This window comes from Lathamus discolor, chromosome Z (genome assembly GCF_037157495.1).
Source record: "Lathamus discolor isolate bLatDis1 chromosome Z, bLatDis1.hap1, whole genome shotgun sequence".
Classification (NCBI taxonomy): domain Eukaryota; kingdom Metazoa; phylum Chordata; class Aves; order Psittaciformes; family Psittacidae; genus Lathamus; species Lathamus discolor.
In genome coordinates, this window is record NC_088909.1 from 55,710,056 (window position 1) to 55,737,817 (window position 27,762).

The 27,762-nt window shown below is 39.0% G+C and overlaps 1 protein-coding gene across 1 annotated transcript; it reads left to right on the forward strand.

The window, feature by feature from the left end:
- On the forward strand, positions 1-27,762 carry UGCG (UDP-glucose ceramide glucosyltransferase). Its single transcript, XM_065663047.1, has 9 exons — positions 1-320; positions 16,142-16,283; positions 19,799-19,901; positions 20,789-20,890; positions 21,059-21,171; positions 22,429-22,607; positions 23,061-23,147; positions 23,596-23,785; positions 25,121-27,762. The coding sequence occupies exons 1-9, from the start codon at positions 223-225 to the stop codon at positions 25,289-25,291; spliced, it is 1,185 nt and encodes a 394-aa protein (XP_065519119.1). The 5' UTR covers positions 1-222; the 3' UTR covers positions 25,292-27,762.

The window sequence follows — 27,762 nt, forward strand, 5'->3', positions numbered from 1 at the left end:
GCGGCAGGCCGGCCGGCGGGGAGGGTGCTTGGTGCGAGAGCGGCGGGCGGCCCGGGGGGCTGGTGCGGCGCAGGCGGCGGGACCACCCCGGACAGCACTGCCTCGAACACCGCCTCCCCGAGCAGCACCGCCTGCCCGCACGCCGGCAGGCCGCCCAGCGACCCTCCCTCACTTCGCTCCCGCTCCGCTGCCGGCTGCCGTTTGGGCCGTCGCGCCCCGGGGATGGCGGTGCTGGCCCTGGCCCTGGAGGGACTCGCCATCTTCGGGCTCATCCTCTTCGTCGTGCTCTGGCTCATGCACTTCATGTCTATTATCTACACGTAAGCGCGGGCCGCGGCCGAGGAAGGGGGGCATGGGGCCGGCGTTGTTCTCTCACCCTCTCCCCCCCACCCGCTCGCTATCGCGCCAAATGCGGCCCCGCCGCCGAAGACCGGGGCAGCGGGCCCTGTCTCGCCCCGTCACCGCCGCGCCGTGTTCCCTGCGGGCCGGCGGCACGTCTTCCCCGCGCTCCGCCGCGGGTGTCAGGCTGGGGGAGCCTCTCGCCGCCCTGCCCCGGCGGGGGACTGGAGGGGCACACCTGCGGGCTGGCGTGTGGGGAGCGACCGCCGCCTGCAGCTCCCGGCGCGTACGGGGGCCGGGGCGACTGTGGTGGGGGCACGGCTGGGACCTTGCTATCGGTCTTTGGGTAATACCCGTTCTTTGTCTGCTTCTGCCGCCCGCTTTTGCGCTGCGATCTTTGTTCCTGTGCCTTTAGCGCTGCTAGGGAAGGCTGGGGGTTTGCTGTGTTCTGGTACACCTGTAAAGTGAGGCTCCTCTGCCGGTGGTGGGAGAGGAACGTGCACAGCAGTAATAAAATGTGTGCTTTTTTTTACCGTGCAGGGGAGCGACAGCAGAACAACAGAAGTAGCACAGTACTCTCTGCTGACCAGACAGAATTTTAGCGAAGTACACTTTTCTTTCTGAGAAATTATAGTACTACTAGAAAAAAGTATATACAATGCGTTCGGTCCCTTCTTGGATAACGTCAAGAATTTGTGTTTTGGTGACTGACAAACGAAGCAGATTCCCACTTGAGTGTGGCAGAGGAATTGGCTGGGGGTATGTGGGGAAAAGATTAAGAACGTGCCTCTCTTGTGGTAGAAGACCATTTACTCCCTTAAATAAAAGGCTATTGTTGCATCACCACAAGGATTAGAAAATATCTGAATTTCTGTTTGCTTTGCTTGTGCTTATCTCTTCTCCTTTCTTGCTGTCCCACATACATTTGATAGGTATCTGTGATAAACCCCTGTCATTGTTGAAGGCAGAGCTCCTCTTGAATTCATGGATGCTAGAGATTTGCTTCTGCTGCCCTTCGCCATAGATGCCTTGGTCTTTTTTTTTTTTTTTTAAGTGACATCACTTACAGACTCTAATAACTTTTCTGTACTAGTTCTGTTGCCTTTAAATCTTTTCTTGACAATGAGGTTGTCTTGAGCACAAATGTGAGGATTTTAGTACTGAGGAGCTGCAAGGGTGTCTGGTGGGGAAAGAGACCATGGGCTGCTGTGGGCACAGATGATTCTGGGCTGCTTTGAAGCTGATGAAAACATCCCATTGCATGCTAAAACCTCAGCCTATTGGATGAGCATGTGTGGTGCTGCTGCTCCTAAATCTCTAAGGAAGAGTGGCAGCTGAGAGGGGCAGGAAATGCAAGTGGAGATACGGGGGAAGACATGTGAGAATATAAACAGGAGGGAAAAGAATGAGGTACACCAAGATAGGAGAGGAGAGAATAGAGGATAACCAGAGGAAGGAAATATTGCTGGGCAGTCCATGTCTCAGGAGCTACACCTTCAAAGGGGCTGCTAACTGTGGAAGCTGCACACAAGACCTATGACGCTCTTTAACTGACTGTGGGCTGCAGGTAAACCATGGCAGAGCAAATATAGATACCCTTCTAGGGACTGTACTTTGGGGAACCCATGCTGGGTTGGAGACATCCTGAGGAACTCCAGCCTGCAGTGACCCTACCCTGAGGAGACTGCAGCCTGAGGTAGACCCAAAGCGGGCCAGAGACCCTGGCAAAGGGAACACAACCTGTAGGTAAGTCATTCCAGAGTAGGTACGCATACTAGAGCAGAGTAACAGTTAAGAAGCAACCAGCAGAGGGGGAAAATGAGTAAGAAGCAAGATGTGGCAGAATAACTGTGATGCTGTAACCTGCCTCCTGTTGAAGAACTTGGGAAGGACTGAATGTAAGGAGCAGTGAATGCAAGAACAGTTCAGACAGAAAGGTGGCGGGGGGGGAGGAAAGGTACCTGACGCTGCGCCTGTTGTCTTTTTTCTTAATAACCAAATCCACTATTAACTGATTGTTACTTGGCAATAATTTACGTAGAATTCCCTGAGTTGAGACTGTTTTGCCTCTGACAGTCATTGGCGGGGAATGCAGGCAGCAGTTAGCTGGACCTGGTGTGGCCTGGGGCCAGAATATTTGTTGTGGTATGAAAAGTGGGAAGGAGTTGAGGGGTTTTTTTTTGGTTTTTTTGTTGTTTGTTTTTTTTTTTTTTTACTGGGAACTTTTGGTACAAGTGTAAGTATTGTGTATGGGAAGTTAATGAAACATGTGTTCATAGGTGGACTTGCCAGCTGTGGAGGGGATGGGTAAGAATTGGGGTGATCTTGTCCCAGCCTGAGACCACTGGAGAGAAGTGTGCTTCTTGAGTTACCATCTCAGCAGGTCCAGAGTCAGGAGCTGCCTTTCGTTGTCAGACTAATGAGCTGGTGGTAACAGGGGTATTTATTGTTCAGTGTGAAAAGGTGGCCCTTGGTTGGAGGTGAGCAGCTGGTAGTAACACTGAAGTGACCAAATTTCAAGCTGTACTGAGTTTGCAGGCTGTTGTGGAGGAGCTGCCCAGTTATAGTGATTTGGCAGAGGCAGGCAGTCTGGAGGGGGACTTTTTACAGGGACATATAGTGACAGGACAAAGGGGAATGGCTTTAAGCTGAAGGAGAGTAGACTTAGATATTAGGAAGCAATTCTTCACTGTGAGGATGGTGAGGCACTGGAACAGGTTCCCCAGAAAAGCTGTGGATGTCTCATCCCTGGATGTATTCAAGACCAGGTTGGACTGGGCTTTTAGCAACCGGTCTAGTGGAAGGTGCCCCTGCCCATGGCAGGGGGGTTGGATCTTTAAGGTCCCTTCCAACCGAACCATTTTATGATCTGTGGAAAGAGGATAGCCGCTCCCCATAGTGTGACCACACACCTGCCCTTTGCTTGCAGTGAAATTGAAGAAATGCTGGACACCTCCAGCAGCTATCCAGGGCAATGTTCTTGCAGTGGCAGTGGTGGAGCTATGGGATGTAGCTGATGGCTAGAGATCGCTGATCTGGTGAGTTTGAAGCCTACACCACTGGTAAAAACTGCCCTGTAGGGCTGTCTGATGGAATGGCGTGGTCTTTTAAGCAAGATACCCCAGTAAAGGGAATTCGCAGGAGGTAATCAGCTGTTTGCTTTGACTGCTGGAGTGTGTTTGCAGAGAAGGGAGCCCAGATAGATGGTGATTATTAATGCCATGGCCTGAAAACGCTGGTGGACACTGGTACTGCTCCTTTTCCTATAGAAACTATCCTATCCTCGACAGTGGGCACAGCATACTGCACCATTTTCCTAGACTGCTGAGGTATAAGGGGGTCTTCACTTACAGAGAAACTCTTTTTATGTCAGTGAGAGGATGTATTAGAGCAGAATTATGTACTACTTTTCATGCACTGAAAAATACTTACACTGTTCCTGTTACAGGAAGTAAGAAGAAACATTAAGTTAGTTAGCCTTCCCATTTTCTCTTTATGGACAGTATTGTTGGTTTAACATTTTTAAAGTCATTGTGGTAGGGGCTGTTTGTCCTCAATCTGCACTGTGTCTAGCAGTGCTGAACTGGTGAGTTGGAGGGGCTGATCTGTGCCACTGGAGTACTTAGCTAATGATGAAACATGTCAGCAAAGCTGTTGTGGCCTAGGCAGCTATCCTTCTGTGGTTTTCTATTAGTACTTTAGATGTTTGATTTATCAAAATATTTAGAACATGTGTCGATTAAGTAGATAGATGACATTACTCAAAAATGTAAGCTTATTTGGCTTCAGGTGCTGTCAGCAGGTGTCAAGCTTAAGGACAGCATTTCAGCTGTTGGTTTATGCTGTAATTGCTTTAAAAGATGGAGATTTTTGGGTACCTAAGGAACTGTGGAAGGTTTCGGTTGAGAAAGGATGTCTGTTCTTCCATACTGCGTTTGCAAAACCTGGGTTTTTTTGCCACTTCATTCCTCTGCTGCTCTTTCTCACTTTGAATGGTTTTGATTTATAAATAAGTATTAGTAGGATGGGTTGATTTCATACTCCTTTAAAAGAAGCAGGTGGCCTGAAGTAATGAAAAGCAAATACCCACACTGTTAAGTCAAAAGGTCAAACTTTACAAATTGTTTAATGTATGTGATTATGAAATGGGTCTTGGTTTGGTGCTCTCTCAGTAATACTGAGTCAGTGAAGCAAATGCAATAAACATGGGCCAAATAGCAGGTTTTTATAGCTAGTAATTGGATAAAGTGCTGTTTGCATATATTAGCCTACATAATAGGCTGTGATATTTGACCTGTTTAGAGTTTGCTATCTTTTATACCCAACCTGGGACCTTAGCTAATACCCTTACTTGTTTGCATATAGGCTTTTCTGTTGGAGTTGAGCCACCAGCTGATCTGGTGGGAAGGGATCTGTGTTTGAGGCTATCTGATAGTATGGCCTCTCAAAGCATCTGAATTACCTAGTTGTATGGGCAAACAAAATGAACTTTCAGAACTAAACACAAATGCATATCTGAAATGGAAGACCATGCGTATGTTATGCTAATAAGGAAAAAAGATTTATAGTATTGGCAAAAGTGTTACTCAGTTAACTGAGGAGTGAATTTTAATATTTTAGCAGTCTGTTAGAATGGTTGCCTGAAGATCCTTGGTAACTTCCATTCTGACATGCAAAAAGTGGAAAAGAAGTCTTGTAAAGTCAGTGAAAAAGTACACTCCCTCAGCCTCCCCAAAAACCCCCAAACTAAAAACCAAATCAAACAAACAAAACACCAACCAACAACCTCCAAACAAACAAACCCCCAAAACCAAAACAACACCACCTAAAGCTGTTTTCTTGGGATTTATGGCACTGTAACACATTCTGTAATTCTGAATCACTGGCTATCAAGATTTGTGACAGTGGATTTGCTGGTTTAACTGTATTTCAAAATAGATGTTTCTAATTCAGTAATGATGGGAGCTTTCTGAACATGGTGTGCCTCTTTCTAAAATACAGGTGGCAAGCGAAGCCTTCAAAACCTCGATAATGTCGTATTTAAGCATAATCTGATCTTAGTTTCCTTACTACCTCTTCGGACTTGAGTCTAAAAATGAATGAAAGGTTTTCTACTTTTTTTCTGAGTAACTTTTTCTCATTTGTTGTTGATTATTTCAACTTGAACACTAAGTAGAAGTGTGTTTTGTAACGTTTTATTCTGGGATTGACGATATGTTCTAGAAAGACTTCTAAGTTAAGGAAGACAAATTCATTCTTTCGTGACTTTCACTCAGCATTGCCTGTGGCACAGAGTTCCTAGAAATGTTTGGTAAATCTCTTAAGCTGTTTATATGTTGTTGCTTCGTTTGCCTCCTCCACAAAACTGAACTCATGGAGTCGCTGGCCTTCTGGCTTTGAATCTTCATTGTTCTTGTAATGGTTGTCAGTGGCAATTTTAATTATAGCACTTGATGTAAATCACTTTCTTTTAAGGCATCAGCAGTCAGTTGTTTATTGTTTTGGTTCCCAGGTCTAAGTGGGAAGAGTAGTGCATGTCATTTAATTGATAAATATATTGCTGGTTTTAGCTTTTTAAAGTAATTTAATTGACTATAAGTTACAGTAGTCAATGAAGAAATAATGAATTCTGCATTCGTGTGGCTTTTGGATGTAACTGGGCCCATTGTGCTTTGTCAGCTGACTGAAACCCAAGACTTTCAGAAATATATAAAACACCTGAATGTAACTGAAGTAGTTAATAGCCTTAGTGTAATGTATATGCACACAAGGAGGAAATTCAGTTTCCACAGATGCATAGAACTCAAGTTTTCTGAAATACTTTTTCACTATTGAATAGCTTTCTAAACAAATTTCCAAACTTAAACAAACCTCCCTCATAGCCAATGTATGTGAAGTAATTATGATATTTTGGTTAGTAATCTATTACTGTATAATAATTGTGACCTTTCAGTCTTAAGAAAATAACAGTTCCCTTTCTCTTGGCCCTATTTGATTGTCTTGTCCGCCTATTTTCTCTTTGTTCCTCCCTTGCCGCTCAGTCCATTATTTGTGTCCAGGCTTACCCTGCTCTGCTCTCTGACCTCTCTGCTTGTCTTCTTTCATCTCCTTTTGACCTTTTTGCTTGTTGGTGAGACTGTCTCTTCCTTTGGTCTGTCTTGTATTTTCCACTGACAGTGTCTGGCAACAGACTGGCTAAAGTAGCTGTTAAGAGCAGTAGTAGTTATTCACTTTGCCATCATAGGATTGCATTTGCTTTGGTTTGTGGAAGTGCTTCATAGGCAGTCTTGTCACAATAGGAGCCAAGAGGGGATGTAGTCTAGATCTAATTTAAAAGGTGATCTCTAGAAAACTTGACTGTTACTATCAAGTGTTACCAGGCATAAATGAATTAACATTCTGATAGACTTTGATGGAGATAAAACAAATACTGTTTTCTGAGATTAGAGATACTCTTCCCTCTTGCTGATAATCAAAGCAAACAGAAAACTGAAGTGTGATTGTACTGAGCTTCTCCAGGAAGTGGCTGGAAGACTTAGCACGTGCAGAATGATGGGTCTGTTCTTGGGTTTGTCTTCATTCAGCAGCTGAATCTTTATTGAACTTGAACCACTTACATTGAAATTTTCTGTGCAGTTTGTCTGCATCAGGGTGAATTGATTTTCCAGTTACGTAGCCGATGGCAAGCTTGATGTAAGATGTTGGTAAGTTATACAGGATCTAACCTAGACAACATTCTATTGTTAATGTGGAACAGGGAGTGGAGCAAGCTTATGATCCGTATAGTAATCTCTTTCTGCAAAAAATTCTTAAGAGGGTTAAAGGCAAGCAGAAAAAAAGAACTTAGATGTACCTTAAGGTATTTATTGAGAGTTTTGGATCCATACAACTTGATGACTTGCACTTGCTTTTACTCAGCAAGTGAATGACAGCCTTGCAGCAGAGGTAAGTCTGAAGGATAACAGTGCAAAGATTTGAAGTCAAGTTATTAGGGAGGATCACAGGAAAATGACAGGGTGTGGGAACACACACAGAGGTGGGAGCCAGTTTTCAGCAGTGTGAAAAGAATTGGAGTGCTTCAGGCTGAAATACCTATTTAGATTCTGTTCCAATCATTCCCTGCTCAAAGCTGGACCAGATTTCAGTAGCCTGCTCTGTGCACAGTACATAGCATAGATAGGATAGTACTAGCTTGTGATAAAAGATGGAAACCGCTGGGGCCAGTAGTGTTTGACATCTTCATTAATGGCCTGGAGAATGGGACTTAAGTTTTCTGACAACACGGAATTGTGAGGAGTAGCTGAAATGCCACTGATACAAGGTAGGTTTGCTACCATTCTGAAGGACCTGCACAGGCTGGAGAACTGGTCTGACAGGAACTTCATGAAGCTTCACTAAGGAAAATGCCAACTCTGGCACGTGGCAGCAGCACGAGCTGGGGGCTGACTGGCTAGAAGGCAGCTTGACAGAAAATGACCTGTGTGAGTGCTGGTGGATGCCTGTTTGACTATGAACAGCTACATGCGTGTGGTGGTGAGAAGGCTAACAGCATCCTGCACTGCATTGCTGGCAGATTGAGGGAGGTGATCATTTGCCCCTGTGCAGCTCCAGTAAGACTGTATCTGGAGTGCAGTGCACAGTTTTGGGTTCCCCAATATGAGAAACATAGATAGGCTGGAGCAAGTCTGGTTTGGGCTACAGAGGTGATGGTTGGACTGCAGTATCTGACATACACGGAGGGTCTGAGAGCTGGGACTATTCAGCCTGGAGAAGGCCTGGGGGGGGCACCCTATCAATTTGTATAAATACCTGATTTCTTGGGGGGGTTGACAGGTGTAAGGAAGGTAGGGCAACACTCTCTCAGTGATGCCCAGTGACAGGATAAGAGGCAACAAGCACAGATTCAAACAGAAGACTCTCATTTTGAACAAAAGAAGACTTTCATGATTGAACATTGGAACGGGCTTTCCAGAGAGATTGTGGAGGCTCCATCCTTGGAGGCAGGAAAGGCTGACTGGATGTTGCTAAGCAACCTACTCTAGGGAGCCCCACTTTGAGCCCTAGGGTTGGAGTTGCTGATCTCCAAAGGTGCTGTCCAACCTCTGTTCTGTGATTTTGTGAAAGATGACAGGCAGGCTCCTGACTGGACTATTATGGAGCAATAGTCTGAGAAGGAGATTGTGTGGAGGACGTAAGTTGTGTATGTTGCTTATTTTAAACAATTTGAAATTTACTGGACACTGTGTAGTTGCAAGACTTACCTGTAGGTAATTTTTAGGGAAAGACAAATCTGGAGAAAGCAGGAGTTGAATTTTTAGTTATAAAAAGATTATGGTTGAATGGGAGTTTCTGTATTACAAGATTAGTAATTAGGGAAAGCAAAACGGTGCAGAACCAGAAATCTGAGGGTGATAATGTGGGAGAAAACCCATAATTTTGGAGGCAGTTAGGGAAGGCCATTTTTTTTGTGATTCAGGAGGATAAGACATAAACTATAAACTTTGGGGTGACAGGAGAGTAGTAGCAAATCTGAACATGCATGTTTCAATCTGTGGAACCAAAGCCTAGATTAAAGACTGTCTAGTGAAATTTAAGGAGAGAAATTGTAACAGACTGGATGGTGGGAAGATGGTGCAATAGATGGGACAAGTGGGGTTTAAAACCAATCCACATCTCTTTGTGTGGACAGGGAAGATAGAAGACTAAAATTTAGAGTATGTAAGACAGAAATGAAATAGGTTGGGTGAGTGAAGCATGTGGAACTTCTGGTGGGCAAAAGAGCACCCAGCCTTGTATGTCAGCTGGAGCGGAAGAAGCTGCAACAATGGGATGAGGAAGAATAAAATCTTTCTGCCAGCTTTTGTCAGGACACGAAGATTTCAAAGGTTAAAGAAGCTGAGGCTTTACATGAATCATGCTTCCATGAAGACGCAACTTTTTTGTTTTTGTTAAGCTGGGTGGGTAAAGTGGTAGATAAGTGACTTTAATTCGTGAAATTTCTGTCAGAACTGCTCTGTGGCATGCAAAGTATGTAACTAGTTTTACTGGTTTACTAGAGCACCCACCAGTATTTGTGTCCATCACTTCCTGGGAATTGCATAATGCCAGCTATTGGTGTCAGAGTTCACTGGGATTTTTAAAATTTATTATAACTGAAACGAAGTTCTGTGGTTTTGACACACTTAATATTGGTTTTGCATTTTACTGAAGACTAAGGTATGAAAGAAAATACTTTATTGTGAGATGTTTTGCTGTAGAGCAAAAACATATAAAAAGTTTTCTTTTTGCAAATTACAAGGTGATCAGTCTTTCATTTTCTTAAATACGTTACTTTTAAGAATAGTTGATGATGACTTAGGTGAGACTATACCTTCTTGTAACTGGCCTGGGTGAATTCATACCCTGAGTTAAATTATTGAAGTTTTAGTATGCATAAAGGAAGTCTTATGCTGTCCTTCGGGCAAGTAACGTAAAAACATGTTTGCAAGTGTTGGCAAAGATAAGAAGTCAAGCATTGTACTAAGTGAAACATTAGGACTGTCTTGGCAATGCTACTTCTGAATTTTGCTTTGGAATCGTATTTCTTAAAGCAGATTTTGAACACTTGATTGGTGCTTCTACTGGACCAATCTTTTTTTCATTAAAACAGTAGGATAACTAATAATGTATCTTTGTGGTCAGTTTGTGCTGGTAGTTGGCTTGGTCTGCTTAGACCCTGTGAATTACTGTCTTTTTCCTCAGAAACACCTCTTTGTAACAAAAGACTCTTTTGGTCCCCAGTCCTGTGTCCCTCTTCACCCCTTGGTAGGGCTTATTTCAGATTTGTCAACAGTACAGTCCATGAGAACAAACCTGTAAATGAAGTTAAACATTCATTTTTGTTATTTGCAAATGTCCTAGTTCTTATATGCTTGGTCTTGAGGTCTCGATTCAATATGCCTGTGTAGTAATGGCTTTCCAGGTGACTGCTCCTTTGGTTTGATAGTGAGTGGTGTGCTATACTTTATTATGAAGTAGAAAAATACTTCTCTAGTGATATTCAAACTTTGATAGAATAAACAAGCTTCTGAAAACCAAATTTTAGTTAATGCACTAAACTGTTACTGAGGAGATATCCTAAGCACTTGCTCTGAAATACTACTTTAGCTTAAAACATGGAATAAGAATGGTTAGGGTTGGAAGGGACCTTAAAGGTCATCAAATTCCACTCCCCTGTAATGAGAAGGGGCACCTTCTGCTAGGCCAGGTTGCTCCAAGCCCTGTCCAGCCTGGCCTTGGACACTTCCATGGGTGGGACATCCACAGTTTCTTTGGGCAACCTTTGTCAGTGTCTCACCACCCTCACGGAAAAGAGCTTCTTCCTAATGCCTGATATAAATCTGCCCTCTTTCAGTTTAAAACCATTAAACTCTTGTACTGAGGGGCCCAGAGCTGAATGCAGTATGCAGGTGGGGTCTCATGGTAGCAGAGTAGAGGGGGAGAATTACCTTCTTGACCTACTGGCCTTGCCAGCCTTGCTAAAGTAAGATTCTGGGTTTGAAAGAGGTAGAAGACGTTCAGACGTACCTTGTTCTTGACAACCTAGATTTTTGAACTGTTGTTTGTTAATAATAACAGGAGTAGCAACTAGAAAATGAGAAATTCTTCCTTACTTCATTATCAAGATCTCTATGTTGGGTTAGGGGAGAGGGAGGAGTAGGCAGGATTTTCAGGCTATAGGAGTTTTGGGGTTTTTTTTCCTGCTTTTTTTCTCTCTCTTCTATGCTGAGTACATCACTACTATGGGTGGTTGAAATATAGTGCCTAGGGTTGCACCTGTTAACCTTCTGAAATAGTTAATGAGATATTTCAAAATTAAGATTTTACACACTTCCTTTTAAGTACTTTTAAGAGATGATACATGTGTTTAAATCTGCATTTCTAAAGAGATTGTTTTAGGTAGATTTTGTAGTGGTGAAGGAGGTAAATGGTTTTTTTGAACCAAGTATTGTGTGTTGTGGTTTGTGTTGTTTCGGTTTTTGGGGTTTTTTTATCTTTTAGTGAAACTTACCAAGTTAGTTTTCTTTGTTTATATCTGTTGGAAACACACACACACACACAAGAGCCCTTCTGAAATGCTGTCACATATGGTTTTGATTATAGAAGTGTTACGTTAACTGAACATTTTCTTTCAAAGTTTTTTTTTTCTTTAATTTCTGATGTTCCTTATAGAAAATTTATCCAAGCTCTTAAAGGCATTTGCAGAATGAGGGCAGTGATACCATCACTGACAACTGTGAGGTCCAGACAAGGCTTACAGTTTTTTTTTTCTGCCTCAGCTGGGAGTAATAGGTCTTGGGACTGTGTGTTCAAGCTTGCGTGCTTGAGCAAGGTTTCTGCTTCAGTGATATGCTGTTTTGTGCTCTGGAAACACTTGAAGGTTCGTTAATAAAATATAGCCTGCCATCTACTGAAAATGAAAAAGATATTGGTGTGGTATCTGCTTTATGATAATGTAGATTCTCTTCAGTTGTTAACATAATTCTTTTATTGGCAGTTAAATGTTTTGGAAGCTTTTAAAGAGAAGAAACTGGAAAAATGATGAGTGGCAGGAGATCTCTGGCACAAAGGGAACAGTGAGCAGCAACTTGGGGTCTGTAGGAAGCACATTATCTAATATTTAGCAAATCATGTTGTTTAAACTTGTGCCTTGTGAAATTAATAGGACTAAGCTATTTTGATCCTATGGATTTGCAAAGTGTCAGAAAAACAAATTGAATAGTCCTTCCGTACAAATGTTCTAAAGCTTTGTGTTTTAGAAGATCCCGTACTTAACATTGAGGAGGGCTTGGTATTGTACTAAAGGCCATCTGCAGTGGTTGGTTTATCTGGTCCAGAGTTACTGCTACCCTGGAGATGCTTTTGTGTTGGACACAGTTCTCTGAAGCTGCATAATGTTTGTTGCAAGGAGTCTGTTCAAAAAGCCTTTCTCTTTTTATTCCTTAGTGGCTGTTGTTTGGATAGTCAAAAGGATAATCCAAATCCTCTCCTACTGCTACACCTTTCTAAACATTTCTGCTGTTCTAATCTGCCTTTAGCGAGCATGTGGCTACGTGGTGACTCAGATCAGCAAGCTGGCTTTTTCTGTGGGATAGTTCTGTGTTTGATCAGCAGGCTGAGCAATTTATCTTGTGGTGCTGACTACTTTATAGCCACCAGTAGGCTGAGGGTGTGGGAAAGCAGAAATGGGCAACAAATTGCTATTTTGATGGCAGCTTGCAGATAGACTGCAAGGAAAAACTGTGTGTTTATTTTAATGCTTAGTACAATCCAGTAATGGCAGTGTTGTGGGTAACTTCCAGTGTTTTTATTGAGCACATTTCATTTAAGCTTGCTAAATTGTAAACTGTCTAGGATTTGGACAGTAACAGAATTCCCATTATTTCAGTTTTAACTACAATCTATTGTATGGGATCCTGTTTGTTTCTCTGTTGTTGTGCAGGTGTGGGACAGGGAAGGGGAATAGGAGAGGACTTTTCTAGGTTAAAAAAGCGAGTGTTTACTGGTTTTAAGTTGATTTCTTGTGTTTTGCTTTTTCTTTCTGAAATATAAGGGTTCTTTTTCTACTTAAAACTCCAAAACATGTTTGAAAAGTTTAACACACAACTGCTTTTAGGAAAGGGCTGTGTCAAATTATAGATTACGTCTACTCAATGTGACTTTTGTGACAATTTTGGGGAGGTGCTTCTCAAATTCCTGCTGTCTTGAAGATTCTGAATTCAAAATGTTAACTGGCGCTAGATAAGATTTCTGTTCTGCGTTGCATGATTTTGTTTGTCTTTATTACTAGCCACTGATTGACCTCCTACTTCCCAAAACTGGAAGATCAAATTGATAATTTGTTTTTTGAGAACATTCACCTTGGAAAAATAACAGTGACCATAATCTAGGTTCTTTCTTGATCAATTCCATGTCAAGACCTTTTTTTTTTTTTTTTTTTAAGATTTGACTTCTAGTATTTTGAAGGATTTTTTTTTTTAAGTTTAAGGTTTTTTATTTAAATCATCCCTTTCCTCTCAACTACGCATTGTGATTTCAGTGCGTTACATTCTGAGGATTTTTGTGTTTTGGATTTTTTTAGCTTACATTTGTTTAGTCTGCCTTCTACGCTCAGCTGGCATGTGATGAAGCTGTAACCAATTGCAGCATGCTTTTCAGTATAAGCTTCTAGTATCCAGACAGTAGGATTACATAGTAGAAAAATATTTTTGTTTTAATTTTTTTGTAGGCTTGCAGAAACCTGTGACTGTTTCTCTGTGGGCAGCCAGCCATAAGAAGTCTGTATTACAAAGTGGGCACCTGAATCTTACCTACCATTTCCTTCTTTCAGACTTACCTACTTCCCCTGATCATTTTATCAAGGCCAAGTGACATGTTAATTGTTTTTTAATTTGCTGTCATACCACAAGTAACATTAGGGCTTCCTCTTATGACCTGTCCACTTGTCCCCAGCTGTGCATTTCTGCTCTTCCCTATTTTCGGATCTGACACAGTTGTTAGGTTGATTGGTGGGTGGATTGACTTGTTGTATGTCCATATGGCCGTTAAAATGGATGTTAGCAAATGGTAAGAGGGAAGAACGGGGAAAGCTGCCTGCCTGAAAACACTCCGGTTGGGTGGTGGGATGACCTGTTTGGGGCCAGCAGCCAAACAAAGGCTGGGACCGGCACATTTCTATGAGGTGAAGTTTTCCTTTCTTCCAAGAGGCTGAAGGGAGACATGCTTTAAGTATTACTTCAAGAGTCACTTGTGAATGTCGGCAGTGTTTTCTAATAGTAATTAATTCTAGTTAGCTGTTTCTTGCAGACAAATAAGGGTAGGGGGCAAGCTATAAGGGAGTGAATGCTGTCAAGGAAAACTATCATGCAGAGTTGGTTGTGGGAGAGTTTTTCCGGGGGCTTGACCCTAATCCTTTTGTATGTGTCTAGAGGGGCGTGTTGTGCCCCTGAGACCTTCTTTTTGCTGACACTGGTCCTCCTCCACTGTAGGGGAAAAAAAGGTTGAAAACAAGATCAAGGTGTTTAGTTTTTGCTTTAGGAATAATTCTGTCCATTTGATAGGAGGCCTGTGGCTCTGAGTGATAGTGGTTTCTGTGTGATCTGTTTTGCAGTTTTCAAATCTGTCTGAACTCCAGGGTTCCCTACTTGGTGGGGTGGACTTGTACTGTACCTGCAAAGCCAAATGCTGTCTTGAATTGATGACTCTGATATATAATATCTTATTCCATCTGTCATACAATCATAGAATCGTTTAGGTTGGAAAAGACCTTTGAGATTGAGTCCAACTGTTAACTTAATATTACCAAGTCCACCATTAAGCCATATTCATAAGTGCCATATCTCCACATCTTTTAAATACCTCCAGGGGTGGTAACTCTGCCACTTCCCTGGACAGCCTGTTCTGACGCCTGATCACTGACTCTGTGAAGAATATTTTGCTAATATCCAGTTTAAACCTTCCCTGGTGCAGCTTGAGGCTTCTGCCTCTTTTCCTGTCCTCTCTCTTACAGCATATGTAGGCTTTTCATTATCGAGTTCAATCACCAGAATAATCCAATGTGTCAGCATGGTTTATAATGTGATGCCTTGAAAAATTCTGCAGTTTTATCACTTGATGCTTATTCTTTATCACAGTCCTGCCTCAAGTCTGTCTTCACCCTTTCTCTCCTTACTTCTTTCCATTTATTCTACCACTTTCTTCTCTTACTTCCCGTTCATCAAAGCTTTTACCTTCGTACAAAGCTATGTGCATTGCTAGTGAGTGCTTTAAATGCAGTACTTCTGGTTCCCCCCGCCCCCCATGCATTATGTACCTTTTGTTCCCCCTGGTCAAAGTTGCATTCTTGAGACTCTCTCTTCTTATTGATGCTAAAGTCCTTGTTTGCTGTAATGTTTGTAATGTTTTGTAAATTGCAAAGTGTGAAAGTTTTTAAGTTAAGAATTGATACCATTAGATATACGCTGCAATAAAATATTCTTCCAATCTGACTACTAGGCATGTTAGAAAACTACAGTATGAAGTATACACATTGATTTGCAAATTTTAAGCTTCAGCAAATACTTTCTCTCCAATTACTTAATCAAATTTGCATCAGGTAAATATATGTATAATATACTGGCCTTTTAAGCCTTCAGAATTTAATTTTGCATTAGTTCACACAGGGGTATAGGGTTAAACATTCATGTTAGTGAGTTGTGACAATATCATAAATTTTTGTGTATTTATTGGTGTTTGGAATTGTTCTCTGTATGTCTGTGTTTCTGACCTAGCTTGATGTCCACTTCCTGGGATTTTTTTTACACTAAGGTTGATTGATCCTTGTCCTTTCCTTGGAGGTGTTGGTTAACAAATTGGTTGGAAGGATCTCTTTCCTCTCTTCTTTCAGCTTGCTCTTAGTTTTGCATAATTTAATCCAGGAAAGAGCATCTGATTTTTTAATTTAATTTTTTTTAAGTAGATTACTTTTTCTGATTATCCATGTGAATTTTAATGCTATGGAGTAAGGCAGAAAAATTTTGTCTCCTGTGTAGCTCAAAATGCATAGTGCAAAATGCATTAATCTTGAAACATCTTTCTGAAAAGTCAGGATTAGTTTAACCTACATAAAATGCTAAGGCTTTTATAGGCAACTGTCAGATATAAAAATAGGTGTTGCTTTTACAACCAAAAATATTTTTGTGGCAGTCTTAGTTCTGACTGTATTTTTGAATGGAATCCTCTAGCATGTTTTCTTTACGTGGTGGTATGTTATTTCTTCTTACAGACGCCTTCACCTCAATAAGAAAACCACAGACAAACAGCCATATAGCAAGCTTCCTGGTGTTTCACTTTTAAAGCCATTAAAAGGTGTGGATCCTAACCTGATCAGCAATTTAGAAACCTTCTTTGAACTGGATTATCCAAAAGTATGTATACAATTTAGTGTTTTTTGGTTTTTTTTCTCCCATGCCTCCAAAAGTCATATCAGGATCTTGGGCTAGAACTATGTAACTTGATTATGTCTTGGGTGGTTCTTCCTTCCACAACAAGTACATAATTGCACATTTTACAGGTTGCAAACAAAACTTACTACATTTTAAAGAGCTGTCTATAAAGGAATATGACCAAGGCTTGGGGACTAAACATCCTTTATCAAGATTTATTTGATCATTATTTCCATACTGTGGTGTTTGTAGCAGTATGAAACCCTTCAATTATGAAAGATTGTTTGAGAGGCCAGACACCCTTCCCAGCTACTTCTTTGTAACAGAGCCTCTAAAGACAACACTTAACTGATAGCTTGAAACTTTCTAGCAGCTCTCACTGATGGCTCATCTAACAAAACATTGGTCAGTGATGATGGTGTACGTCACCTGTTGTTGGTAGGAAAGATAGTCTTCAAGGCACTTACTGGGGTTGGGAAACAAATGGTTAATAAAAACATATTTGTTGTTGTACTCTGAGCTTTTAATATAAGTGATAAGTAGTATAAGTAAGTGTGTCAGGTGCTGTGATTGCTCCAAGGATCTTACAATTTAAAGGATAAATCTGCAAATGCTTGCTGCATCGTTCACAAATTGTTGTATGCTCCTGTGAATGGAAAAAGGACTACATTTTGTACTGCATGTCTCCTGAATTCTAAAACTTGTAATTTAATAAAACCTTACTTCTTCTCAAGACTGTCAGTTGTAGAAGGTCAAAGGTATGTGTAAGCTGTTATGGCAAGTTTCCTTTGTGTATTCTGAGAGCTTTAAACTTGCTCTGAAGTAGGAAGGGTAAAACAAACGCCACCATTTGTAACTTACTAGAAGTTGTGTATTTTTTTTCTGTAATGAAGTTTAGAGCATTTTGAAAAGCTTTGGGCATGAACATTTGATTCTTTTCAACTCAAAAGTGCAATTAACTGTGGCCCAAGGTAAGTTTAAAGCATGCTTGAGGCATGCCGTATTATGTGAACATTGCAAAAAGTGCAAAGAAGTTGCAACAGTATCTTAAGCTATTTTATGACTATAAGGAGTCTCAAGATGTTAAGCAACTGAAATGTTTGACTACCAATACAATTTAAGAATTAAGAAAAACAGTTATGTTAAATCTTCCTTTATAAGAAGAAATAGTCTTAACCCTTACTCCTGACAACCTACATGTATGGGTGGCAGTTGTAAAATATTACTGCTACTCACAAATCTGAATTTCAGGTAACAATAGAGAGAATCCTATTTTTCCCAGAGAGAGTGAAAATGGAAGTGTGAATGCTGAGGCACAAGTTATACAAGCAACATTCCCAAACTATTTGAAAGCACTTCTGTACAATAACTACAAAATTACTTCATTTAAGAAACTGACATTACACCACAAAAATTAGAACAACAGTATTACCTGGTATTCAAAGTTCAACTGTTTGGAAGAAAATTATTCAGTAAGAATAATCTTAAATTTGTTCCAGGGAAGCTAAATTCAACCCGCAGTGATACGGATTCTCTCCTGTGATACCCCATGTGTGAAATAATCTTGTCTTCCATAGAAGCCAGTTACACAGCTTCTAATCTGCAGGACTTACCCATAGTATTTTTATCAGTGAACATTTTTTACCTACTGTGCATATTGTAATTTTGGCAGAAATTTTTCTATTGTGTTATGTCCATATGAACCTGTTTATGTAGATAAACATCTATGTATTTCTTCTGCTTTAGTCATACATTTTGTAGGTCTTTACTTTGCTACTGCATATGAAGGCCTTTTACTGTGAAATATTCTGTTTCCAGATATTGGAATGTCAAAGTTGTTTTATTCTGGTATATTTCTTGGGGAATACAGATACAGAAGTGTCATTGCAACTGTGGACTGAAGATTATTAACATTCTAGCAAAAATGGTTTTTACATATTTAATAGGATGAGCAGTAAAGAACTAATTTCTTCAGCTAGTAATTTCTGCGGTGTTTATGCTGTCAGGATTGTTCTGTTGTGGTTGGAAGAACCTGTCTGCTTAAGGAGATAGGTCTTTACCTTTTAAATGCAATTTTCCATGCTGGTAAAATGATAGGAATCAAATGCTTCTTGCTCTTTAGGCAGATTGGCTTTGAGTTTGCATTCTAAGAGGTAGAGATGTGTGTGTCTGATCTTTTGTAGTGCTAGACCAAGTCTTAGTAACTCCCATGCAGTTGTTAATGATTTTAAGTTTCTACAATATTTCGAGTGCAATTAGTGGTTGGGGATTTTTTTTTTTTTTTGTATTTAACAATGCAGTTTTTTTCTTGCAAGAGTGTATTTATTTAATGTCTTGTCTTCTCTTATATTAAATACTTCTTACAGAACAAGAACATCAGAAATTGTCATCATTGAGCCCACAGGCAGCTTTTGAGGTTCAGATTACTTTTTCCTAAGTATTTTACTGAAAATAAAATTGAAGTAAGGAAGAATAAGAACTGTTTTGATCACTGTTTGGGACTCTTATTTACACCTGCTCCATCAAATGAGTTCCAAAAATATTGTTTTTAATTTTTTTTTTTTTTTTTTTTTAAATCTTGGATTGTAAAAATAGCTTCTAAATATCTTGATCAGAAGTTTGCAGTTTCTGAATTTTATTCTTTGGAATGAGCTCTAAAACCTTGTAATAGTTCAGTAATTTTAACAGGAGAGAAGAAGGTTATATCAAGTCAAGAGTATTCAAGGAATTTGCTGTTAATGCAGAAACAGAAATATCTCCATCAGAGCTTGCAAAGCTGTATCATAATGATGAGTTATCCTTAAAATGCTATTATCTCACCCACCGTCTGTAGCTCACGTGTAACAAGCATGTAGATTGATTGCTGAAACAGCTAGTTATCCCTTACCTCTTGCTGACTTTTTTAACCATTATTCCATTAATGGAAAACAGATATACATAGCATATTCATGTTCCTGAGCTTAGCTTTGTTGTACAGTTAAGTGTACTAATACTGTTCTTTATGGGTTGTCTTCCAACTCTGTTCTGCATATGCATCTACAAAGTATAGGGAAGGAAGGTGTAGTTCAGAGAGTTATGTGGTTAAGTGTATCATAATGTCATATGTTTACTATTTTGTATGCTGTAATGTCATTGAATATGATTGATTTAAGGCTCATATGTGAACAAAAATTGAAGTGGAAATAAAAAATTTACCTTGTATACTAACATATCCTGCTTCATGCCTCATAGAAACCCTTCCAATAACAGGAAAACTGACGCTCCTTAGTACAAGATTTACTGGGATACAGGCTTTGTTCTTTTTCCACTAGTACTTAGCTAAAAAAGTATGAAAGTCTTATTTAGCCGTAAAACAACTTCTCTGATTCTAGTTTTAAATCTGTAACACTGCTCTATACTTTTACAGTTTGGTACACTGTTAAACTTTATTCCCTAGACCATATTGATATCAAATATATGTGCGTAAAAATGTGTGTATACATTTTTGTTTTTACTAGTATGAAGTACTACTCTGTGTACAAGATCATGATGATCCAGCTATTGATGTGTGCAAAAAGCTCCTTGGCAAATACCCAAATGTTGATGCTAGGCTGTTCATAGGTAAGCAGAGCAACTCAAAAGGTGTGACTGTTACTTGTAAAATGTTTTTAGGTTTTCAACTCCATATGCACTATTCTAAAATAAATAGTTATTTGATTCAGCCCATGTTGGTTCTGTATTTTAATCATCCCTTCAGAGTGAAGAAGTAAGTTTGTAGTCAGAATTTGCAATATTGGGCCAAAAGCTCTGGGAGGAGTAACTTGTGCAACCCCTGTAACTTTTTCCTTCTACGTCTGAAACAGCAGTTTAAATCCTGTCTTTGCGCTGGAATAAATCTACAGAAAGTGGCTTGGAGCTGAGGCTAAGTTTGAGCTTGAGACCCTGCAACAGTCCTTTTTGATCAGCTTAGACTGTAGGGCTCTTTCTTCACTTTATGTTTAAATAAGAGGAGGCAAGGGATATTAGGGCTAGGTAGTAGTGTCAGTCTTTTTCTCTGAGATGAAGCAAAATGGACCATGTCTGTCAGTTGGAAGCAGAAGACTGTGTTTCACTTTTTTCTGCTCCTTTTTCATTTTTCTGCTAAAGTTACTGTGGAGTTTAACGGTCATAATCAATAGTCTTAAGAAATAAGAGGCAGAGAATATTTACAGAATGTAGTAATAAGCTTTATAATTCTACTGCCCTTTTAATTACATTAACCTTGTTACCCTGCCATTTTGAGAAAGCATTTGAATATTTTCTTTCTTTTTTAAATCTCTGTATAATTGTAGGAAGATCTGAAGTAATAGAAGTGAAGGAATACTTAAAATTTAAATCTTTTTCATAAAGGTGTACTTTGAGAATTTATTCACTGTTCTTCAGTTATTGCATTTAAATATTCTGGGTATTGATTCTGAATTCTAAAACCCACCCATATATTATTTGTGTATGATGTTTGTATTTTTTAGGTGGCAAGAAAGTTGGCATCAATCCCAAGATTAATAACTTAATGCCTGGCTATGAAGTTGCTAAATATGATCTCGTATGGATTTGTGATAGTGGAATCAGAGGTAGGTGTGTATTGTAATGTGCTGACTGTTGTATTGCTGTTATTCACTGTAGGCAAGCAGTTGTTGGAGATAATTTTGACTGATAATATAAACAGAAATGAAAATGAAAAAAGTGGAAAAACTGACAGAATGGCTTAACGAACTGTCTGCTTTTCATTTGTCACTTAGTAACGCCAGACACGCTGACCGATATGGCCAGTCAAATGACTGAAAAAGTAGGCTTGGTCCATGGGCTTCCGTATGTTGCAGACAGACAGGGTTTTGCTGCTACCCTTGAACAGGTAAGTGCTGTGTTGGTTTGGTTTTGTCTTTTTTTTTTTATTTTTTTTTTTATTTTTTTATAATGACTGAAAGTTCTGCAGTGCCTGTTACACGTTTTGAGTGAAGAAATGTTTATTTTCACCCACAGTCACACTTCAGACTATCCAGAACTTCTAAATGCTCCAAAATTTTACTGTGCTGTTCTGAACATTCTTTCAATATTTAAGTTTATAATACAAACAATAAACATTACAGGATGAAAACTATGGATTTTATTTAAAAATGTATTAAAACTAAGGAATTCTTTCTAGGACTTAGTCAGAAAGGGACTTGGCAGGGGGTTGGAACAAGGTGATGTTTAGGTCCTTTCCAGTACAAACCATTCTATGATTCTGTGATTTAGTTCTATTTTGATGTCTGAAAAGAAACACAGAAATGGCCATGACAAGTCAGAGCAAAGTCCAGTTCACACAATATCTTATTTCCAGCACTGGTTAAGCAGAGCCTTTAAAGGCAGTAGAACACAAGCATGACTTACATCCTGTTTTCCTGTAATACTGTCTCCACTTTCTGCAATTTTCAGCTGAGCAGCTTCCTGAGCAGGAAGTAAACCTGGGTATTTGCTAATCTTCAATATATAATATTTACTAAGAACGGATTTCTTATGTGAACTTTTTCGTTCTTTTCTTCGAGTCCACATAGATTGTGAACACCTATAGCTGTCTTTACCAGGAAATTCTTTAGATCGGCTGTTACAGGAACCACCACTTTGTTCAGTCTGACCTTTGTTCTTCTGTAATGTTATTTCATGTCCTATATTGTTTTTTGAAGGGAAAGTGAACAGTCGGTTTCTATCCACCATCTTCATATCATTAATTCTGTTCTGTTCTCCCCTCTGTTCTTTCTCAGTAAATTCTCTTGTAGAATAGAAGGGCTGAGTTTTCTTGTTTGTTTCTTGTGTCTCAAGACATGTAATTTAATAACTACTTTTCATTCTAAGCTGGCATGTATAAGGCATTTTATCCCCAAGGCTAGCTAATGTGTGTCAAAGGCAGAAATGTGAAGCGTGAAAGTGCGGTGAAATTCAGTACTCCTTCGTTGCATGAGAGGGCAGCTCATGTGACTTTTTTATTTTTATTATTTTTATTTTCATTTTTTTGCGACATGGGGTCTGAATTTCCTCTTGCAAGAGAAGAGCAAGGAGATGTAGCACAAATCTTTTTGTACTACTGCATAAATACATACAAAGTTTTAAAAGCCATACCTGGTTTTTGCAGGTTTATTTTGGAACTTCGCATCCAAGGTCATATATTTCAGCCAATTTAACTGGCTTTAAGTGTGTAACAGGAATGTCATGCTTGATGAGAAAGGATGTCTTGGACCAAGCTGGAGGACTCATAGCTTTTGCACAATATATTGCGGAAGATTACTTTATGGCCAAAGCTATAGCTGACAGGTAAGATGACTCTGAATTAAGCTTATTACTTTAAGTGCATTTCAAGCCTTGTGGGTTTGTTTGGTTTTTGTTGTTTTTGGTGTTTTTTTTTTTAAACACATGGTACATACTATAGGTGTTCAGGTCAGCCTGACATCTGTACACCAAACATGCTTATGATGTGGTTTGTCCTATAGTCTTTAGTCTTTTAGAAGTAATTAAGCTGTATCATTGTCAATTCCTTTAGAAAAAAGTTTATAAAAAACTGTAAGCATTATTCATATGATATTTGCTCTTTTCCACTGAAAAGACTTGATGTTATACACTTAATTTTTTTGCTTATGCCCACTGTAATAGTATGGCACATATGCCAAAGGAAATTTCCAAGACTAATAAAATTCTTGTGTGTGTGTTATCTAATACTTTTTTTTCTCATCTCTTCATGTTGTTTATAATAATAAATACATTTTTCAGGGGCTGGAAATTTGCAATGGCCACACAAGTTGCAATGCAAAACTCTGGTTCATATTCTATTTCTCAGTTTCAGTCTAGAATGATCAGGTAAAAATTTTACTCTTTACTTCCTCTCCTACCCCATCACCTGCTTCTTATTTGGGTAACTGATAATGAGAACGATTGCATCTTCCAAGCTAATTTGATTTTATTTACAGAATGCTAAAGTTCCAAACCATAGCTTGATGCATGCTTCTTGTTAATGTTGGGAAAGAAGCGCTGACTTTCAACACAAGTATGACTAAGTATTGAAAGCTCCCTAAACTCCCCCCCACCCCTCAAAAAAAACCAAACCAACAACCGCCTTAATACCTTTTAAATACTATGTGCAATATCTTTGAAAGGGAGAAATTTTGTAGGTTTTTATGTTTTGGAGGTGTAAATTAAATGAGTAACACTGTCAGAAAACACTGTGGTGGCTTATCATTTGATGAGGTGGGGGACGAAGACATAAAGAATAATGTATAGTCAGAACTGATTTGTTTGTCTTTTCTAGGTGGGCCAAACTGCGCATTAATATGTTGCCTGCCACAATAATCTGTGAGCCAATCTCGGAGTGCTTTGTTGCCAGTCTAGTTATTGGATGGGCAGCTCATCATGTATTTAGATGGGATATAATGGTTTTTTTCATGTGTCACTGCTTGGCATGGTTTATAGTTGACTACATTCAACTAAAAGGTGTTCAGGTATGTACCTTCATTTTCTTTGGAGGTTGTGACAGTTTCTAGTGCCATTTACTTCAGCAAAAAGCTAAGCCTAATTCTCTTGACATCAAGGTCAAATCCTGTTACTTCTCAGTCTTCCAGCGTAGTTACAGTAGCATGAATAGAAGTAAGTGTGCTTGGTTGTAATTTTTCTTATATGCATCTGCCTCTGCTTATGCTCTGAAAGCTTGCATATCTATCCCCTTCATCTTAACATTTCCAGTCTGTTTTACCTAGGCATATCCAGAAATTTTAAGTTTTGTTTTTGTTTTTTTTTTTTTAACAACACAAGTACAGCAGCTTTGTGGAATTCTGTGGGTTGGTTTCTTGGGGTTTTTTTTTTCCTCTTTTATCTAAGTTGCCCTTTGTCTTGTATTTATTGAGGCGAATATGTACTTTTAACTATTTTTTCACTCTGTTTATGGTGGACTTACAGAACAGCTGTAGCTTGCATCTAAGAATAAAATCTTTCAATCACTAGAAGTAAGACTTCTAGGTACTAGAAGTTAGGCCTAAAAAAAAACTTTTAATATTGAAAGATGTCACAAATCAGAACAGTGTTTGTTCTTCTGATGTTGAAACTATTTAGACTACATTCTGCTGTGACCATATTCCATCTAAATCTGATCCATAATTGTGTATTCAAACTTAAATAGTCCTTATCATAGTGAAAAATATTCTGTTTGTAGTCTTGTAGTTTTATAGTCTTAGCTCATGCTGGAAATAAGGAGGGAAAAAAAGGCCTTGTGCTGGTTCTGTAGGACTCTGGAAGGTCAGTTTAACAGTCACCTTTCTGATTATTCTTCTCATATTCACAGCATTTAAAAGAGCTTTGTGCTTATTGTCCCTCTTCTGAAGCTTTTCTGTTTTCCAGCTCTGCATGTAGCTCAAAAAAAAAAAAAGGAACAGAAAACAGAGAGAGGCTATAAGTTTGTGGTTTTTTTCATACTACTTTTCCTATGCGATAGGCCAAAGGCTTACTTGAATTTCAGTCCTCTGGGAATGTGCACGAGTGTTCTGTCAAGATGCTTCTGGGCACTGTGGCAAACCCTTGGTGTGTGCTTGAACACAGGTTTACAAAGCCTCAAAAAGAAGTGGGGGTTTACCTTTTGCTCTACATACAAGTCTTTTCAAACCTTCTGGATCATTCTGCCCCTCATGTTAATATGGGCAACCAAATCATGAAAAGTAAAATGTTGGTATGTACATCTATATAATAAGCTTTAGAATACATTTACCTGTAACAATGTTTTAAACTACTTTAAAACTCCTTTTGAATAATCAGCATGTTTAAATACTTGTTTTTTATATTTCTAGGGCGGTGCACTGTGTTTCTCAAAACTTGATTATGCAGTAGCTTGGTTCATCAGAGAATCAATGACGATTTATATTTTCCTATCTGCTTTGTGGGACCCCACTATTAGCTGGAGGACAGGACGCTACAGATTACGTTGTGGAGGCACTGCAGAAGAAATTCTTGATGTATAGCCACAGCTTTGTAGCTTTGAATGTCAGAGAAGGGGGAAGAAAAGTATTATAAATCGTTTATATAAATACTTTTAAGAAAATCTACCTTCAGTAGTTTTGTTACTTGTATGTTTTGGTATCTGTTCTTTAATTTATTTTTGCATGGCACTTGCATCTGTGAAAATATGTCTGTAGTCTTGGCCAAATGGTACCTTGCTCCTATGTACAAATAGAAATGGAGAGAATTGGTCCTGACGTCTATTTCCTGTAGGAATGCTCTGCAGTAAACTCTTTTATTTTGTTGTTTTGTGGGGGTTTTTTTGGTTTTTGGTTTGGTTGGTTGGTTGGGGTTTGTTTTGGTTTTTTTTTTTTGTTGTTGTTGTTTTGGTTTTTTGGTTTTTTTTTTTTAAAGTAAAGTATCCTCTTGGATATGAGCAGCTTCTTACTCCATGGTGTGCTAGCTTGGCAAATCCAGGGTTCACATAGCTATTTTCCAGCTGGGTTGTACAAAGCTGTACCTAGTAAAGTTACAGAAGTACAGCCAAATTCTTTTTTTATCCCACTAAATTGAGCTAGTAACAGGACCTTGGGAAAGAAGCTCTTAAATGCTTTATGCCTACCTCTTGTAGTTGCTGCAGAACAAAATGAATGGAAAGGTAAAAATGCTTTGCAAAAACAAACTAAAGCTGGAGTCTTGTGTTTATATGTATACATAAAATACTTTAGTCATTGCAATGAACCAAAAGTGGACTGAGTTTGGTAAAATGAGGAATGGAAGGAATACTGGTCAGGTATGTGTTGTGGGCATCTTTTGGCCAACTCTGATCTGGTTCTGTCTTGAACCTTGTTAAGCACTGTGCTGTAATTAGCCAAGCTGGTCCCCTTCAATATTTCCATTCTTTTTTAAGGGGTGTTTGTTTTTCCCTGTGAATGAATGCTTTAGTGGGGGGGTGCCTGTGTGTGTGTGAGGCATAGTATGGGGTAGAAGGGAACAGAAACACATTTCACAAACATTTTACACATGAGCTATTTTCTTATGCAATGTCTTAAGAATGTACTTTCATGATAGGTATTTAATATCTTTTTAAAGTGAAAATACATACATATACTAGTCATAATTAAGTATTCAAATGAAGTAGATATTGTGACTATGTTAAAAGGGCCGGGTGAGTTTGCTGTTACTGATTAAAGTGGTAATCTAATTTATATATCAAACTAAGTCTACTCTTGGCTTTTTGCCTTTTACTGTTTGTCTAGCCTTTAAATTGGACTTTTGTATTCCAGTGGTATGACTAAAAGGACTAGATTGTAATGCATGCTGTGTTTTTTTCCCCCCTCTCTGCTCTCTGTAACTTGGTTTCCAACCTCATTGTAAGACTTCCTAATTTGTGGTGAACTGGACTTGTTTTCATTGAAAACTGTTTAATTAAAAAAAAAAAAAAGAAAAACAAAAAACAACAAAGCAATGAAAACCACAGCAAAGCTAGAGAGGGATGTTACATAAGCCTTTTGTTTTCATAATTGTATTTATGCTGCTTTACTCTTCATGTGAAAGCATATTGTCACCGTAAATGTGAGCTGCTAATTACAAGGCTAATGCCAACAAAGCAGCTTTAAAATTTGGATGATAATGTGTAGCATATTAGCAATAATGACATGTATTTATAAAAATGGATATTTTTACCTTACTGAGCCAATATCTTATCTGTCATGCTACACGACTGTAACATGTATATGTGTGATGTAAAACATACTCTGGGCAAAAATGCTTTATCCACCTTAATATCTCTTTTGCCTTATGATGCCATGGAACTCTTTTAACAGGCATTTCTGTATGAACAAAGGCTTTTGATGCATGCTTCATTCTCTTCATATGAATCAGGAAGAAGCACTTTTCCTGAGGAAAGCAGACACACTGAAAGCTAGTCTAGTTGTGACCCACAAAAACCAAAATATTTTGGTTTTATATTGTTTTTTCCATAATTGAATTTGCTGGTAATGTTTGGGGTTTTTTTTTGTCTTTTTTTTTTTTGTTATTTTTTGTGTTGTTTTGTTGTTGTTGTTTCATGAAGTTTTATGCCATTCATTGCACTGCTAAAGTGAAGCTTAGCTTGCAACTTAGCTTTATGCTGATTTCTATGCAGGCAATGAACAGAACCAAAAAAAAAAGGCTGAACAGACTTCATTTTAAAAACGTTTGGTGGGGATAACTGTTTAACAGGTGCTTTTGTATTAGTAGAGCCATCTTTGGTCATGAAAACTAAAGCTTCACTTACGCAAATAGTTTTGGTATTGTTTGGTTGATTATGGATGGAAACAAACACTGACTAATGTTGTAGAAGATGCTGCAACAGAACTTCTAAAAATTAAAAATTGCTAATGTAAAGTTGTGTGGATCTAGAGACGTGCAGAATATGCCATGTTTATTTAAAATCATTGTCTTGTTTTTTTTCTTTATTTAAAAATAAATTTGGAATACAATCTGTTTGGAA